This window comes from Juglans microcarpa x Juglans regia, chromosome 4S, assembly GCF_004785595.1.
Source record: "Juglans microcarpa x Juglans regia isolate MS1-56 chromosome 4S, Jm3101_v1.0, whole genome shotgun sequence".
Taxonomy (NCBI): domain Eukaryota; kingdom Viridiplantae; phylum Streptophyta; class Magnoliopsida; order Fagales; family Juglandaceae; genus Juglans; species Juglans microcarpa x Juglans regia.
In genome coordinates, this window is record NC_054601.1 from 6041889 (window position 1) to 6057073 (window position 15185).

Sequence of the window (15185 nt, forward strand, 5' to 3'; positions counted from 1 at the left end):
AGCAACAGTTCCACATCAATCAACTTTAAGAAATTAGTTCCACTCAAAATCTCAATGAAGGTGTTTGTGAGTCTGACAGACCTCAAATGTAAAAGCCACAACTATCACTTGAAATTTGAAAGAGATGACATAACCTTATACTACAATGTACATGTGAGCAGGTAACAGGTAACGCTCCAGAGATGAAATCTGGAAAGCCACGGTGTAAAAGTAAAACCCAATTATGATGCAGCAACTTTGAGGTTCAAGCCAGAGGTAAAAATGATCCAGGGGTGTCAGTTCAACTCCCTCTGATGAGCTCTCTTGGCCGCACCCAGCTTCCCAGTCATATGCTAAATTATATTGGTTCAGCATTCCGGAAGAGATTGGGCAGAATTAAAGGGAGAAAAACTTGCAGCCGACTCACTGCAATGCAGTGGGTGCTCCTGATAACCAGATGAACTGACAAAGCTCTGTGGCACATAGCTTGAGCTTGGGATAAATGGGGACATGTATCTCGAGTTATGTGGTGAAAAAGATGGGTAACCCAATGAATGTTGTGAAACCAGATAGGAAGCATGCGATCTTAGGGATGATCCATTCCTGAAATCTGCTGAGCTTCGGCTTACACTCAGGGGAGGGGATTGGCGGTAGGATCTGAGAGAATGCTGAACATGAGGAGTGCTAGCAACAGAATGAATTCGAGAAACTGAAGGGGAGTGAGACGACACTGGTGCTATTTGTATGGCTGATGATGATGCTAATGACGATCTAACAGATAACAAAACAGAAGAAGCCACAGAGGCTGGGCTAGATGAAAGCAATGGCGTTGATTCAGAAGCTGGTGGATCACCGGTGTTAGTTCGTGCATCGCGCTTGCAAACTGGACAGAAGGTTCTCCAGGCAGTAAGCCAGGAGTCCACACAGAAGGCATGAAACTCTGTTGAATTTCAAAAATTATCATAATTATATTGCACAAAAGCTGACTAATATATGATAATGTATTTAAAGAATTTAATGAGCAACAACAAAAGAATCACTGAAAATAGTATGCCTGCAACAAACATACATAAACTCGCCCTGAATGACAAAAGCCTGCAGCAACAATCCCACAGGTGCAACCTTCAAATCAACACAAATAATTTCCCTCTCTTACATCCCTATGTCACTATCTCTAATAAATACGTTCTCACTAAAGATAATTTTCTCATCAACAAAATTATAGACAATAAGAAGGACAAGAGCACACAAAACCCTTACTCTTTCCCTTCTCGCTGCAAAACACACGTGCACACAGCACATAATGTCCCTCCTTTTACCCTTCTTGCTACAAAGACACACGTTACTATTTTCCCTCTGTGATTCTTTTTTTATGGCACCGGGTATCTGAGAACAACATCCCGACTAATCCTAGGGGTGCACAGGCCCCTCGGCAAGGAGTTTTCCGCAAGTGCATTCCGGGTAATTCAATGAGAAAATCCCTCCAATACGATGGTCCCTAGAGATTGTTTGCACCAAGATGATTTGAACCTTAGACCTTGGAGGGATCATACCACCAAGACCAAGGCCTTTACCACTTGAGCCAACCCCAATGGGTAAATAGTTTGGTCACCAGCCTCTCTCTCTCTCTCTCTCTCTCTCTCTCTCTCTCTCTCTCTCTCTCTCTCTCCACACAAAGGAACAATAAAGAGATTACTACCTGGAGAGACAATTTCTTCATATTAATTTACAAACAATGTCATGTAAAGGAAAAGCCATTTCGTGGATAAACATACATGCAGTTATTAAATTAATTTACAAATGTCATCATATTTGCTACTGCAAGAAAGACTTACTGTGACGACAAGGTAGAATCCTGAGCTTATCTCCAACACTATAGTCTTCAAGGCATATGGCACATGTTATTGAAGTACAATTATCCTCCAAAACAGTTGTAAATATCAAACTTGGCATTGCTTTCACAAATCGACTACTCATCCCATGGAATTCCCGGGCATGAGAAGCTTGTGGTCTTTCATGTCTTATGCGATGCCTGCGAACGAAGAAACAAGTAGCCAGCACTGCAGACATGGCAAGTAGGGAAAGGAAAGAGATTGCCATGATTGACCATGCCGAGTTTTCAAAACTTGGGACAATCCATAGCTTCTTGTCCCTTAAGCCGGTGTATTTTGTCAGAATTTCTCCAGAAGCTTTAGAAACAAATACAGCATGTATTTTAATGCCAGCTGAATTTCCTGCCACTGCATTGTCCACATGAGTGCAATTAGGGACTCTCACAATAACAAAGTTCCTTGCTATTAACTAAAAGAATAGCACATAAGAAAAAAACCAATTAAAGAGAGACCTATAATATTAATCTAGAAAAACAGACTATACAAGTAAAACAATTAGATTCCAAATATCACGCATTACATTTTAAAACAAACACGAGAATGACCACATGACCTTAACTCTTTTTCAGTGCGCACTATATTCTCTCTCTTATCCTTTGACTCTCTTTTCAAAGTCCTTTTCACATTTCCCTTGAGGTACTTGAATCCTATCAGTCTCAGGCTCATATTTAGCCTTGGATGGGACTTACTGCATAATTGGGGCCACATTCCCTAACAACCTGACTTGCTAACAATGCCTCATGATGCAGCAAGCTCAAGGCACAACGGGGCTCTCATCCTCTCCAATGCCCCCTTCCAAGCAATTTACGTTTGAAGGATGATGAGGGGAGGGGATTGGCAACATGATCAAGGTGGTGGCCTCATTCATAAACAGAGATAGAGAGTAAAGTGGACAATATGGCAGTAAAGCATGTGGACCATGTCAACTAGCTGGAAAGTCATTTCCAGACAATTATTCACTGGTTGTTACTACCAGTACACACAATGTTCTTGATAAAAATATTTCATTTTTATCCAACATTTTTTAAAGAGAAGTAATGATGCTGAAAGTAATCAAAACCTGATCTTACACAATGCTTGTCAATTTCCAACTACAACTTGCAAGCATTCTACCAGACAACTTGAGTTACATTCACAATTTGAACAATTACATGTTTAACAATTTACTTTTTATTTTCTGCATTAAAATATCTTCATTAAGCTTCAAACACAAAGTCCTGGAGACAAACGCATTAAATGTTCACAAATACATAGGAAGTGAATCTAGAATATATCCCTCACTAGACTTATAAAGATGCTTTGCATCATTTGTCTGAGTTCTTGCTTGGTAAGCTGTAAAATCTCCTTTAGTACTCAGTGGAATACATGTGAGAACTCACATTTTCAAAAGTATCAGACTTCGAGTGAAGAGTAATTTAATTAACCATAGGCATGATATAGAAAAAAATGATTATGCAGGAAAAGCTCGTACTTGTGACCAAGATGCCCCTGTCTTCATCGTCATAGACAATTGCAGCTTTGAATCCAGCATTTTGTGCTCTTCTGACTTTATCCTCAAAACTACATCCTCCCCTAATAATTATAACAAATGGGGAATTAGCATATGAAGCTGGTTCGACTTTATTGGTCAATGTTGAGCATGCATCAAGAGGCTCTGCCTCATATAATATCCCACATTCCCCTGAACCTTTAACCGGTGGAGCTGAAAAATACAACATAAGACAAACCACGAAAATGTACAAATAAGTGCACGCTCAAGTTGGCCCAGATGCACACAATCCAAACTTTCAACAATGGCATGTAAACATATGAATATGTAAAAAATGGGCAATATAACATAAACCGTAATCACTGCACAGATTCAGTAAAATAAAAAGTTTTCAGCTTTGTCACCAGAACCAACAACCTAATGCAGTTTTTAATCTTTTCCCAATTATGTCTAGTGAAGTTGCTCTTCTCTGCCAAAAAGAGAAAACGAAACAGCTCAACTCAACTAGGCCAACAAAATTAATAATCTAACCTGAGTGAAAATTGCAAAATACCCAGGCCCCGGATAGTCAAAATTTAAATACCCTTTATATACCCAAAAACAATGTATAATTACCCCGCTGACAAGTCCCTTACTACTTCCCAAATTTTCTCACCACAAACATAAAAGTTTAAGCTAACCCCCCCAAACCCCCCCCCCCCCCCCCCCCCCCCCCCCCCCCCCCCCCCCCCCCAAAAAAAAAAAAAAAGAAAAAGAAAAAGAAATCTCACCGAAATTAGCTTCGATATCATCGAAAGAGAGAGTGACGTTGTCCCCAACGAGCACCACAGTCGCTGCTGTCATCCAACAGGCTGCCAATAGAGAGAGCAACCAGAAAACTAAAGCCAGATTCATGGCCTTCCCCAAGATTAAACTCTAAAATCTCCAGAAAATAAAAAGAAACCCTAGTTCCTCGGCGAGACAAACGTTAGAGATAAAAATTTAGGGTTTTGCAAAAAATATCATGATAGGAGGAATAGACACATCCGCTTCCATTTGAGACCAAGAATAATAAATCAGAATCTTCTTGTTAATTCTTTGATGCTCTTCAAGTTTGGGGGATTTGTATTAGAACGTGAAAATCGAACAATAAAATCTAGATTGCCTGTTTGGCTAAGAATTTCTTTTTGGCAATGATTGTTATTTATGAATGAATGAAATAAAGAGAAGTATTATTATCAATGTTATCTTCTTACGGAGAGTATGGGCCTGGTGCGCATGCGTACGATGACGTGGCCCAATGTGTCGTGCCTCTCTGCTCCTGATCTGATGTGTCTTTTAAATTTTTTTTACATGCTCGTCACTTTTATCAATTCAATATTTTTTTAATACAAAATCTATAATTTTTTTTTAAATTTTTATAAATTTATTTAAACTCATCTTCATATCTAAATTTATTTTAAATAAGTTCTATAAAACTTATTTTATCATTTTAATTTATTATTATTTATAAAAAATTTAATTCATCTCAACTTCACTCAACATTAAACGGACCCTAATCTTTTTGGTGACCGAAACCATTTCAAAATCCACTGCATGTACGTGAATTATTTGTACTCCACGATTCCATCCCAAATCAAAATCTAAACCTTTTTGTCACTTGACTCACAAAATCTATAATGCCCATTTCATATAACTCTCTATTTTTTTGCACTTGTAAACCTTTTTGCAAGCACTCGTATTGGATTAATTAAAAGATAAATTTATTAAAAATTTAGCTATTAAACTATGAAATATGATTACATTAAAATAGCTAAATTTAGTTACAATTATTTCTAAAATTATTTTTAAATTTGAAAGGAACTATTCATTCATCAAATACATTTTATATTAATTATTTCTCTCTTATTTTTATATAAATTATTTCTCTCTTTTAAATGACAATTGAAAAAATATAATTAGAATATGATTACTAATTAATATATAATATTATGAATAATAAAATATGATAAAATAAAATAAATTCATAATTAAAAAATTTAAAATATTTTTAAAATTATTAATTACTCCTTACTATATAATGAAAAGATGAATAATCTAATGTGGAGATTTGATATGAATAGTCAAAGCCAAATTCATCTTATATTATTTTATTGTCATATAATGAAAAAATGACTATTCTAATGTAGAGATTTATATGAATAAAATAGTTAAAAGTTAAATTCATCTTAGTGCATCGTCATTGGCTTGGCCAAATGAGGAGGTTAGCTAAAATTTAGATAATTTATACCAAAAAGACTCTCTATTGGATTGGTCATCTCCAAAATAATTTGGATTTCTGCTATAGTGATTGGCCAAATACAGACAACCACAATTGGTGCACCAAATATTAAAATATTAATTTCTCACTCCAAACAAACATTAAAATATTAGTTTCTCACTCAAAGCAAAAATACTATTTGATTTGTAATTAAGAAATTTAGATATAAATTTAGATGAGTTTAATCAAATATTTTTTATTATTAGCATTAAATGACTTTTGAAAATATGATTTTTTTAATATTAATTTAATTAGAATATAATTATTATTAACATTTAATTGGTAGAGATACAAAATGTGATAAAAATAAATTAAATAAAAAAATTATTAAAATAATAATATTTATTATTATATAGAGAGTGAATGGATAATTCAATATGGTGGTTGAATTTAAATTGAATAGCCAAATGTAAAAAAGTGTGATATTGGTTAAATTTTAAAAATGAATTTGGCCAAGCCAATAAGGATGCTCTTACATTCATAAAAAAAATGTACTTTAGCTTTAGCTAATCCAATGAGAGTGCTCTAAGTTGTTATATTTTGATTTGTGTGATTTTTTGAAAATGAATAAATATCTCAATTTTTGTGAGAATAAAAAAATATAAATAAAGCATGAAAATAGTTTTTTTAATGAAATAGAGATCAATATGAGCGGTTTGGATTCATAGATGAGTGGAAATGGTTTGTGAATAGTAAAATAAAAGTTAAATTGATTATTATATTTTGTGTGGAAATTTAGAAAAGTTGTTTTGGGATTTAAAAAATTTAAATTGTTTATTATATTTTATGTAAAAATTTGAGAAACTTGTAATAATGAGATGAGATAAATTAAGATGAGTTTTGAATTCAAACAAGGCTTAATGAAAAAACTGAATTCTCTTGCTAAAGCTTGATAAAAATTTAGCCACTTTACTGCTAATGCTCATATTACATTAAAATTATAACAAGAAGAGGTGGGATTTTTAAAACAACCCCCCCCCAAAAAAAAAAATTTATGTTAGTAAATAAATTAAGACTTCATTTAGATGTTGAGAAGGTCTCAACCCATTTTAGATTTTCATCTCACCTTAACATCTAAATATTACTCAAATATAAACACTTTTCAAATTTAAATTTTTAGTTTTTTAACTTTTTTATCTAATCATTACCTAATCATTATAATTTTTTAAAACTTTTAAATAAATACAAAAAACAATTTAACTTTATCAAATCCTAAAACAAAAACTAGATTAAAAAATTATATTTTAACAATATTTTAACTTTATAATTTTTTTATTCAATTTTTTTCTCTCATTTCTCAAATTCGCATAAAACATCATAACTCAAACTATTTTACTACTATTCACATATTATTTTACTACTATTTATAAATTTCTCATCTCATCTCAACCTTAGAGTATATTTGGACAATAAGATGATATAATAATTTTTTAAATAGTGATGAAATACTTTAAATTAAGATTTTTTTTTTTTTGTTTTGAGAAATGAGAAAAAAAAATTAAATTAAAAAGTTAAATTTATTTTAAAATTTGAAAAATTTGTATTATTTTTTATATTTTGTCTAAAAGTTAAGAAAATTATAATAATTAAATAAAAAAATAAAAAATTTCAAATTTAAAAGTATTTTATACCTGCGATGGTCGAGAAGGATGGTCATGAAAAATTTTGAGATCGGATTCTCTCAATTCCAGTACTTTCGGGTAAATTAAACACAAGTCCCTTACAAATTAATTTGTAGTACCCTGCGATGAGATCTAAAAAGAGAGGAAAAACAATAAAGCAAGTACCGTCAAAGAAAACGAACACGAACAGGGCAGGAGACATGATCAAATCAAATGACTCTTTCTTTTGTCATGCTGATCATGATGTTCTTGCCAAAAGAAAACATGATATGTGTGACAGCCGCGCGCGAAGGGATGCACGAGTGAGAAGGGGTGAAGAAAGAAAATAGAGTGACGATGATGTATATGCTTTGTCTTCAACGTTAAGCAAACTTAGATGGTCATCATCACCCGGCCATAAGGTCCCATATGTTTCACTCTTTTCCAATACATGCATAGATCCCTGTAATATGCTGTGTCGGCGTCGGCGGTGGAGTTGCTCATGTTGGTGTTTGAGTCGTGATCATGAAATTAATTATGTTAATTACATATAAAATGTTTTCAACTTGCAAGTGGGATACACTTCTCCAAGTAGCACTAATATTGTTAAGAATGATAAAGAGAATAAAATTATAATCAATCACGCACGATATAAAATTTACATAGTTTCATAATATGCTTTCGTCTATAAAATTGTAGAAAATTTTATTTAAATAACAATAAAAAATACAATACGACAATTGTATAAAAATTTATTATAATATAAAATAAATCTTTAAGTAGTAGTCATCAAAAGAAATAATAATTGCAGTCGTGAGTGTGCAAATGTCGTATAATTATTTTAAAAAAATTGAATAAATACGGGACTCATATAAAAAAATAATATTTTTTAATAGTATACATCATTCTTTTTTAAAATGACCGTATAATACTTACACACTCTATAACTATATATAATATTACTCACTCATCAAACTACCACAAAAACAACCAAACTCTACTAAACGTAAAAAATACTTGGGTAGTAATTGATATAATAGAGTTATTAAATTGAGAGCGTTGACTCTCCTACTGTAAACTATATTTTTATGTTTTATTTGTATTATATTGCATGTATGACTAATCCTAGAGCCGGCTCTAACCTGTATTTTTTTATGTTATTTTTATATAGATTTTTTTAATAATTTTAAATATTTTAAAAAAATAAAAAAAAAAGTTTACAATATTATTAAAACATACTTCCTTAATCATGAAATAAAATAAAAAATATTTTTTTATAATTTTTTATTTTACTTCTTGATTAAGAAAGTATTTTTTAATGATTTTATTTTTACTATCTAATTAAGGAAGTGTTTTTAATAATATTCTAAATTTATTTTATTTTTAAAAATTATTAAAAAATTTTATATAAAAAATAATTTAAAAAAACACATAAAAACATATAAAAACACATGCTATAGCTCCAGCGGAAGCTGTAGCATCGTCCTTGCATGTATAGATATCTTGTATCACTTGTCAGAGTGTAATCTAATCAATACTGATAAATATCATTAGTTTGATTTTCCATTAATAAAAATGATATTTGCAGTGCATGCGTAATTTAAAAAATTAAATTTTTAATAATAAATTTAACTCTTTTATAAGATATATGTATTATATTTATATATTTTATGATTATATCTAAAATTATTATTATCGTCAAAATAAATTGTTTATATTTCTCTCTGAATTATTGAATTTTTTTTATATAAAAGTCTTAAATTACATTATTTACTTAATCAATATATGATTTATCATTTTTATTTTTCTATACTAATATTTAAACATGTTATCTGTTAAATAAAAGGATAAAAATAATAAATTATATGTTAATTTTATATTAATTAAATAAATGTGTGTAATATAAGACTTGTCAGAGGTGTCGAGTGCGCATAGTAATATTTTCCGTGTATTATATTGCATGTATAGTTATCTTGTATCACTTGTCAGAGTATAGTCTAATCAATACCGATAAACATCTTTAGTTTGATTTTGCATTAATAAAAAAATAAATCTTCACAACTTCCATACATTTTATATTTTATATTTTTTTAATTTTTTTCTTTTATAAAATATTTATTATATAAATAATGAATAGAAAATTTGAAATAATTTTAAAAAAATAAACTCAAAAATTTTTTTAAAAATATATTTAAAAATTTAAAAATTTAAAAAAATGTGGAGTGTGGAGTGTGGTGAAAATTATATAACAAAACTCTAATAAAAATGATATTTGCATCGCGTAATTTAAAAAATTAAATTTTTAATAATAAATTTAATTCTTTTTTAAGATGTGTGTAATGCACTTTCATATTTTATAATTGTATCTAAAATTATTATTTATAGTCAAAATAAATTGTTTATATTTCTCTCCAAATTATTGAATTTTTTTTATATAAAAGTCTTACAATATACACATTCACTTAATCAACATGTAATTTATTATTTTTATCTTTTAATTTTAATAAAAGGATAAAAATGATAAATTATATATTAATTTTATATTGATTAAGTGAATTTGAGTAGCGTAAGACTTTTTAGCATTTTTCCAAATTATCAAAGAGACGCCACTCGAGCTAGCAGATAGGTCAAACACACACACGTGCCTGTGTGTGGGCCTCTTGTTCATGTGCCATCCCTGCTTTCAGCACTCTCCCACCGGCATAAACTTGACAAAAAGACAATGCCCACAATAGCTTTCATCATATGCAACACACACATAAAACAAAATGGAAAGATGATCGACCCCTATCTATTTAACAGAGAAAGAAACCTCAAGAACACACTCATGAATTTATCAAAAGGATCGACTTCATGATGAGTATAGACATGTACCCATCCAAGGAGATGGAAAAAATGCCCAACTTGAATTTAAGGACAACCTAAAAGACCTCATGATTCTAATGCATGGCGTCCACCATCTTTTGACACTGTCTAATTCAATCGCCTTTGTTTTTCATCTTAAATTTTATCATTTTTAATTATACCGACAAAAATGACGTGATTTCTCAAAATACATTAAACTCTTGCAAAAGTAATTTTTGGGTTGAGAACTATTGCATACACAAAGAGATTACATAAGTAAACTTACAAATTGATGTGGTTTTATGGGATCCGTTAGATCTACTTTACAATAAAAATAACTTAACAATCTGACGTATCACATATAGACGCATCAATTTGTAGATTTACTGTTGTGTAATTTCTTTTGTATCTAAAGTATTTTCTTTTTGGGTTTATCAGAAAACAAAAACACCACCGAAATAAAACGTGAGAGTGCATATATAATTGGGTAGCTCAACGACCTGTAACCCTCGTTCCAGGGCACACAGAACTGTGTAATGGGTCAATAATTGTATAAAAAAAAAAAGATATAAAAAACTCCAATCATCAATACAAGAGCTATCTATTCCCCAGTGCATGTGGTCCTGTCCCTTAGCTTCCTCCCACATGGGTTTTAAGTACATTTCACTCCTCCTGTCCCATACATTACATGAAAAACAGCAAATATCGTATATACTATAAAGATCTCGACATCACATGATACACAAAAACAATAAGATAATTAAACACTGTAACTCTCTTACTAAATAATGCAGACAAACACTGCATGCAGCTTCCTACTTATATTAACATTTTACAATGGCTTATGAAATTCTTGACATAGTTGTCCACTTGTCGTCACATACCATTTAAAAAATAAAAGAGAAGAAAAAAAAGAAGAAGAGATCAACCAATATAGCACAAACCCTGTAGAGGATGACTGAAAGGGAAACAAGTTCATCGGGAACGGGGATGAATCAGATCGTAGGAGTTTCTGCTTGATCTTGGAAGATAGACTATTGACTTTGATATTGCGCAAGTTCTCTTGCAAGAAGCATAAAGATTGATAATCCCAAAACGATCACTCAAGCTCCTAGATACCTTATTAGCTGCATTCCAAAGGTTGCTGCTACTGTTTGATGATTTTTTATCATCAATATCCTTGGAGCACTCCACCATTGCAGCAAAGAATGGATCCCTTTGGAAAATCTGTCTAGAGTAATTCTTCTTCCGATCCCCAACATCTTCGGAGCTGAATCTCTTTGAGGTTGAATTGGTCGGTGGTGGCAATGGCAGAAGCTTTAACGAGGGTCCCCTTTTCATGGAGGCTTGTTTCTTGGGAATTCCTGGTAGTTTTTCCCAAGAAAACGGGACACCTGAATATCTTAGGGGAGTGGCTGGGTTGAGCGGGGAATCATCAAGGAAATAAGAAGAAGCAAAGGAAGAAGAAGATAGTGAAGGTCGTGATGATGATGAGGAGGAAGAGGACGGAGTCCGGCGAGTGGATGTGTGTTTTGTGGCCGGAAATGTGGTGTCACTCTCTTTGCTGACAAGTTGGGAACCGTTACTCAGAGTTGCTAAGGAATCCATCACTTTCTGGCTAGCAAAAGAGAAGAAGACTAGGAGGCTTCGTAAAGTTACTTTTCTTTTTTCTTCTCCATCTTCTTTGCCTGTATATATAGAGATGTGTCACTCATTGCTCATAATCTTTGGACATTAGGAGTGAAAATATGATATTTACTAAACGACCCTACTCATTGATGTCAATTGTCAAGAAGCGAGGGGTTAGGGAGAAAAAACTGGGGATTGAAGGGACATTGTGATTGTACTAGTAGTGGACTCTTCTGCACATTATTATTGTAATTGAGTAACTGGGTCATTCATTGCACGTGTAGACCATATAATGTATACAGACAAAGTTATTCTATTTTTAACATTACGTAAAAAAAAAAAATTAAATTGAGATGAAATTAATAATTTAATAATTAAATATTAAATTAATTTAAAATTAGATTTCAACTCGGTTTTACAAAGGGTGCCTAAATTAAGTTGGATTAGAATCTACAAACAATAAATAAGCTTTTTAAGAGTGTTCACATTGGTGTGTACAAAATTTTAGATAATTTTTAACTAATATGTCACATTTTGTATTTTGACTATCTTACTCAAAAGTTAACCATACGTTAACATCTCGTTTGCTTTCAAGATTAAAATTTAAAATTTTGAAAATTTTGAAAATCTCTCGTCTAATCATTATAATTTTTTCAATTATTATAAAAAATAAAATAAATAATTTAACTTTTTCAAATATCAAAATAAAAATAATATTAAAAAATATTTTATAATAATATTTTATTCAATTTTTTAATTTTAATCTCACTCATTTCATCTTTGAAAACAAACGAGGTCTAAATTAGTTATTTAACTCTTTATAATAATAAATATTATTCATTATTTTATTTTATCTATTTTTTTAATATTGTATTTTCAGATCTAATGATGATACTTTTTTCTTTAATCTAATGATAATTATTTTTTATTTAATTACTATAATTTTACGTAGTTTTTTATTTCAACATGCTTATTTTTTAGAATCTAACGGTCATATATGTCATTCTATCTAATTGTATTTCAATTTTATATTTTGTTCTTTTACCTTGTTTTGTTAATGAAAAATTCTTCAGTCTTAGTGTCATACAATCTTTGCATGCGTTATATATATATTCGAGACTGACTAGAAAAATATGCAAGGACAATAAAAGATGATGTTTATCAGTATGCATTTAAAAGAGTGGATTAAAATTAAAGTAACATAAAAAGATTTAAAAAATAGATATATAGAATGCACATAGACTTTATCTACTATATATATAAGTATGAATAAGCATGCAGGAGTTGTCACATTTCTTTCCAATTTTGCCCCTCCGCTCTCTATATATTTTCCTGCTCTGTCTTTCGCCTCTTGTATGTTTTGGATTTCGGTTCTGCCGAATTATTTTCTAGTGGTTACCCTATTGTGATTTTGTCAAATTATTTTTTCCTTTTTATCCTCTTCATCACCGCTTCCACCGCGATTTATTTTAAGTGTAATTTTTTTTTTTGGCCGCTTCGTATACATGTTCATTACTGCTTTAACCGCGACTGATTTTAGGTATAAAATATACTATTTTTTGCCGCTTCCTAGAAATGTATCGATCTTATCAGATTCTATTCTTAATTTTTTTTCCCACCGCTTTTCTAGTTCTTATTCTATTCTGCTTCTGTCAAATTCTTTTCCAGATGTTATCATTTTCATCACCGCTTGAACTTACTCATTTTGAGTATAAAACCAGATTCATGCACGGTAGCAAGGCCATAAGCAATTGAGAAAATTGTGTCTTTCCCACCCATGCATTGCCACGAGAGTTTGGATAAAAAAGTGAGCCAGCGGTGCAGCTTCGGATGTGGCGATGTAGCCACGAAGGAAGTCCTTGAGCTACGGCCCGATGGTAAACATGGACAGCTCGGTTGCACCAGTAGTTGCTTCATGATCTTGCGTTACGTTGTTCATAGTATTTCTTTGTCAAATGAGATTGAAACCCAGTGGTTTTGCAATGTCTGACCACCCCATGGACTCAAGCCACCGTTGAAGCCTCCACAACAGCCCTATTCTCTCCGCAACTCTCTCTCCCGAATGGGTCTCACACACAGGCTCTCCACCTTAGCACTGCCGTACGTCGTCCCCATGCCACAGCACCACCACCACCGAGCTCTCCTTCTTCCGGCGACCACCCCATGCTCTTCCAGCCACCCCTCCTAGCTCCTCCTCCTTCTCCCACGCACGAACCCATAGGCATGAGAAAAAAAAAAACCAAACACAATTTGTAAAATACGCTTAGATCTAAATTAATTGGTGCCGAGAGGATTTAACAAACACAAGCTGCTGCTTTGAATTTTGTGGAGGGTGGCGTCAGGAGTAGGTGGAATACCAACCAAATAAAGAGGAGCGAATAGAGAGTTCGACAGAGTGACAGAGAGAGAGAGAGAGATGGAAGAAAAAAGTTACCCTAAATTTTCTCAATATTGTTGGCAAATGAGGCAACGGCGATATTTTGTCGCAGTGACTAATTGTGGCGAGACAGGGAAATGATGGTAGGCAACAAAGGGAAGAGAGAAAGAGATGATTTTGACAAATAGAAGATGATTTCGGTGGGAAGGAGAGATAGACAGAAAGAAGAGAAAAAAAAAATTAAGTTTCGGAAACAGGACAGTAGCGTAGAAAGGGAAGAGAGATATGGAAGAAGGGGGCAACGCTTTCGGTATTGTTCACCTCTAGAGGAGATTTTATGAAAAAAAAAAAAAAGGTTTTGTTCACCAGCCAGTTGCACAAATCGAGAGGAGAGGGAGAGAGAGAGTTGATGGCAAAAAGAAAAAAAAAATCAGCTTTTGTCAAGAGAGGAAGAGAGTTGACGGCCCCAAAAAAAAAAAAAAAAAAGGAAACATCAGTTTTTTCAGCCTTCAATCATCCGTCTACACGAAATGAATTCATCGAATTCGTGTTTGGATGGTTGAATCAGTTTAAAGCGGAGGATATCGGGTTCAGCTTTGGCAACCAAAAGAGCCTAACTCTTTATAAAAACTTAATGAAAAATATTATACTCTTGAAAAAATAAACTTTAATGTTGGACAGTATGTTATTTTCTTCCGTTTAAAACTATGTGATTATTAAATTTATCTGTTGCATTTTATTATTAGACATTATATAGCTTTTGCATCAGAGTATTTTACATATAATTAGTTACAAATTTAGAATTTAAGAGTGCTCCTATTTTACTAATGTTTTTTAAAAAAAGTTTTAAAAAATTAACTTATGTAAATCCTTGACTTTTTTAAAAAACTTTGTTACTATACTTCTTCATTTCCTCCTATCTCATTAACTGTCAATTTATTTTCATATTTTTGCAATTGGGCATACGTTATGCCCTTACTAGTATATAATAAAGTGGCAATATATATATATATATATATATATAGAATACATTTTATCAAATGGAAAGAACAAAGTTTGCTAAAAAAAAAAAAAT

General features: G+C 31.9%; 2 protein-coding genes across 2 annotated transcripts; both read right to left on the reverse strand.

Moving 5' to 3' along the window:
- Positions 1–24: 24 nt before the first annotated feature.
- LOC121262947 (receptor homology region, transmembrane domain- and RING domain-containing protein 2-like) lies at positions 25–4577 on the reverse strand. Its single transcript, XM_041165655.1, has 4 exons — positions 4131–4577; positions 3343–3573; positions 1815–2219; positions 25–919 (listed from the first exon to the last, which is right to left on the reverse strand). The coding sequence occupies exons 1-4, from the start codon at positions 4252–4254 to the stop codon at positions 348–350; spliced, it is 1332 nt and encodes a 443-aa protein (XP_041021589.1). The 5' UTR covers positions 4255–4577; the 3' UTR covers positions 25–347.
- Positions 4578–10673: 6096 nt separating this feature from the next.
- On the reverse strand, positions 10674–11804 carry LOC121263131. The gene has a single exon (XM_041165933.1). It carries the CDS (start codon positions 11710–11712, stop codon positions 11080–11082), a length of 633 nt encoding a protein of 210 aa, XP_041021867.1. The 5' UTR covers positions 11713–11804; the 3' UTR covers positions 10674–11079.
- Positions 11805–15185: the final 3381 nt, after the last annotated feature.

What these genes read in the sequence shown, in the direction of transcription:
- LOC121263131 (XM_041165933.1), bottom strand. Translation starts at nt 11,712, where the DNA reads ATGGATTCCTTAGCAACTCTGAGTAACGGTTCCCAACTTGTCAGCAAA.
- LOC121262947 (XM_041165655.1), bottom strand. Translation starts at nt 4,254, where the DNA reads ATGAATCTGGCTTTAGTTTTCTGGTTGCTCTCTCTATTGGCAGCCTGT. An exon ending in TGATATCGAAGCTAATTTCG is followed by an intron (nt 3,574 to 4,130) that starts GTGAGATTTCTT and finishes TGTATTTTTCAG; the next exon opens with CTCCACCGGTTAAAGGTTCA. An exon ending in CAGGGGCATCTTGGTCACAA is followed by an intron (nt 2,220 to 3,342) that starts GTACGAGCTTTT and finishes TGGACAATGCAG; the next exon opens with TGGCAGGAAATTCAGCTGGC.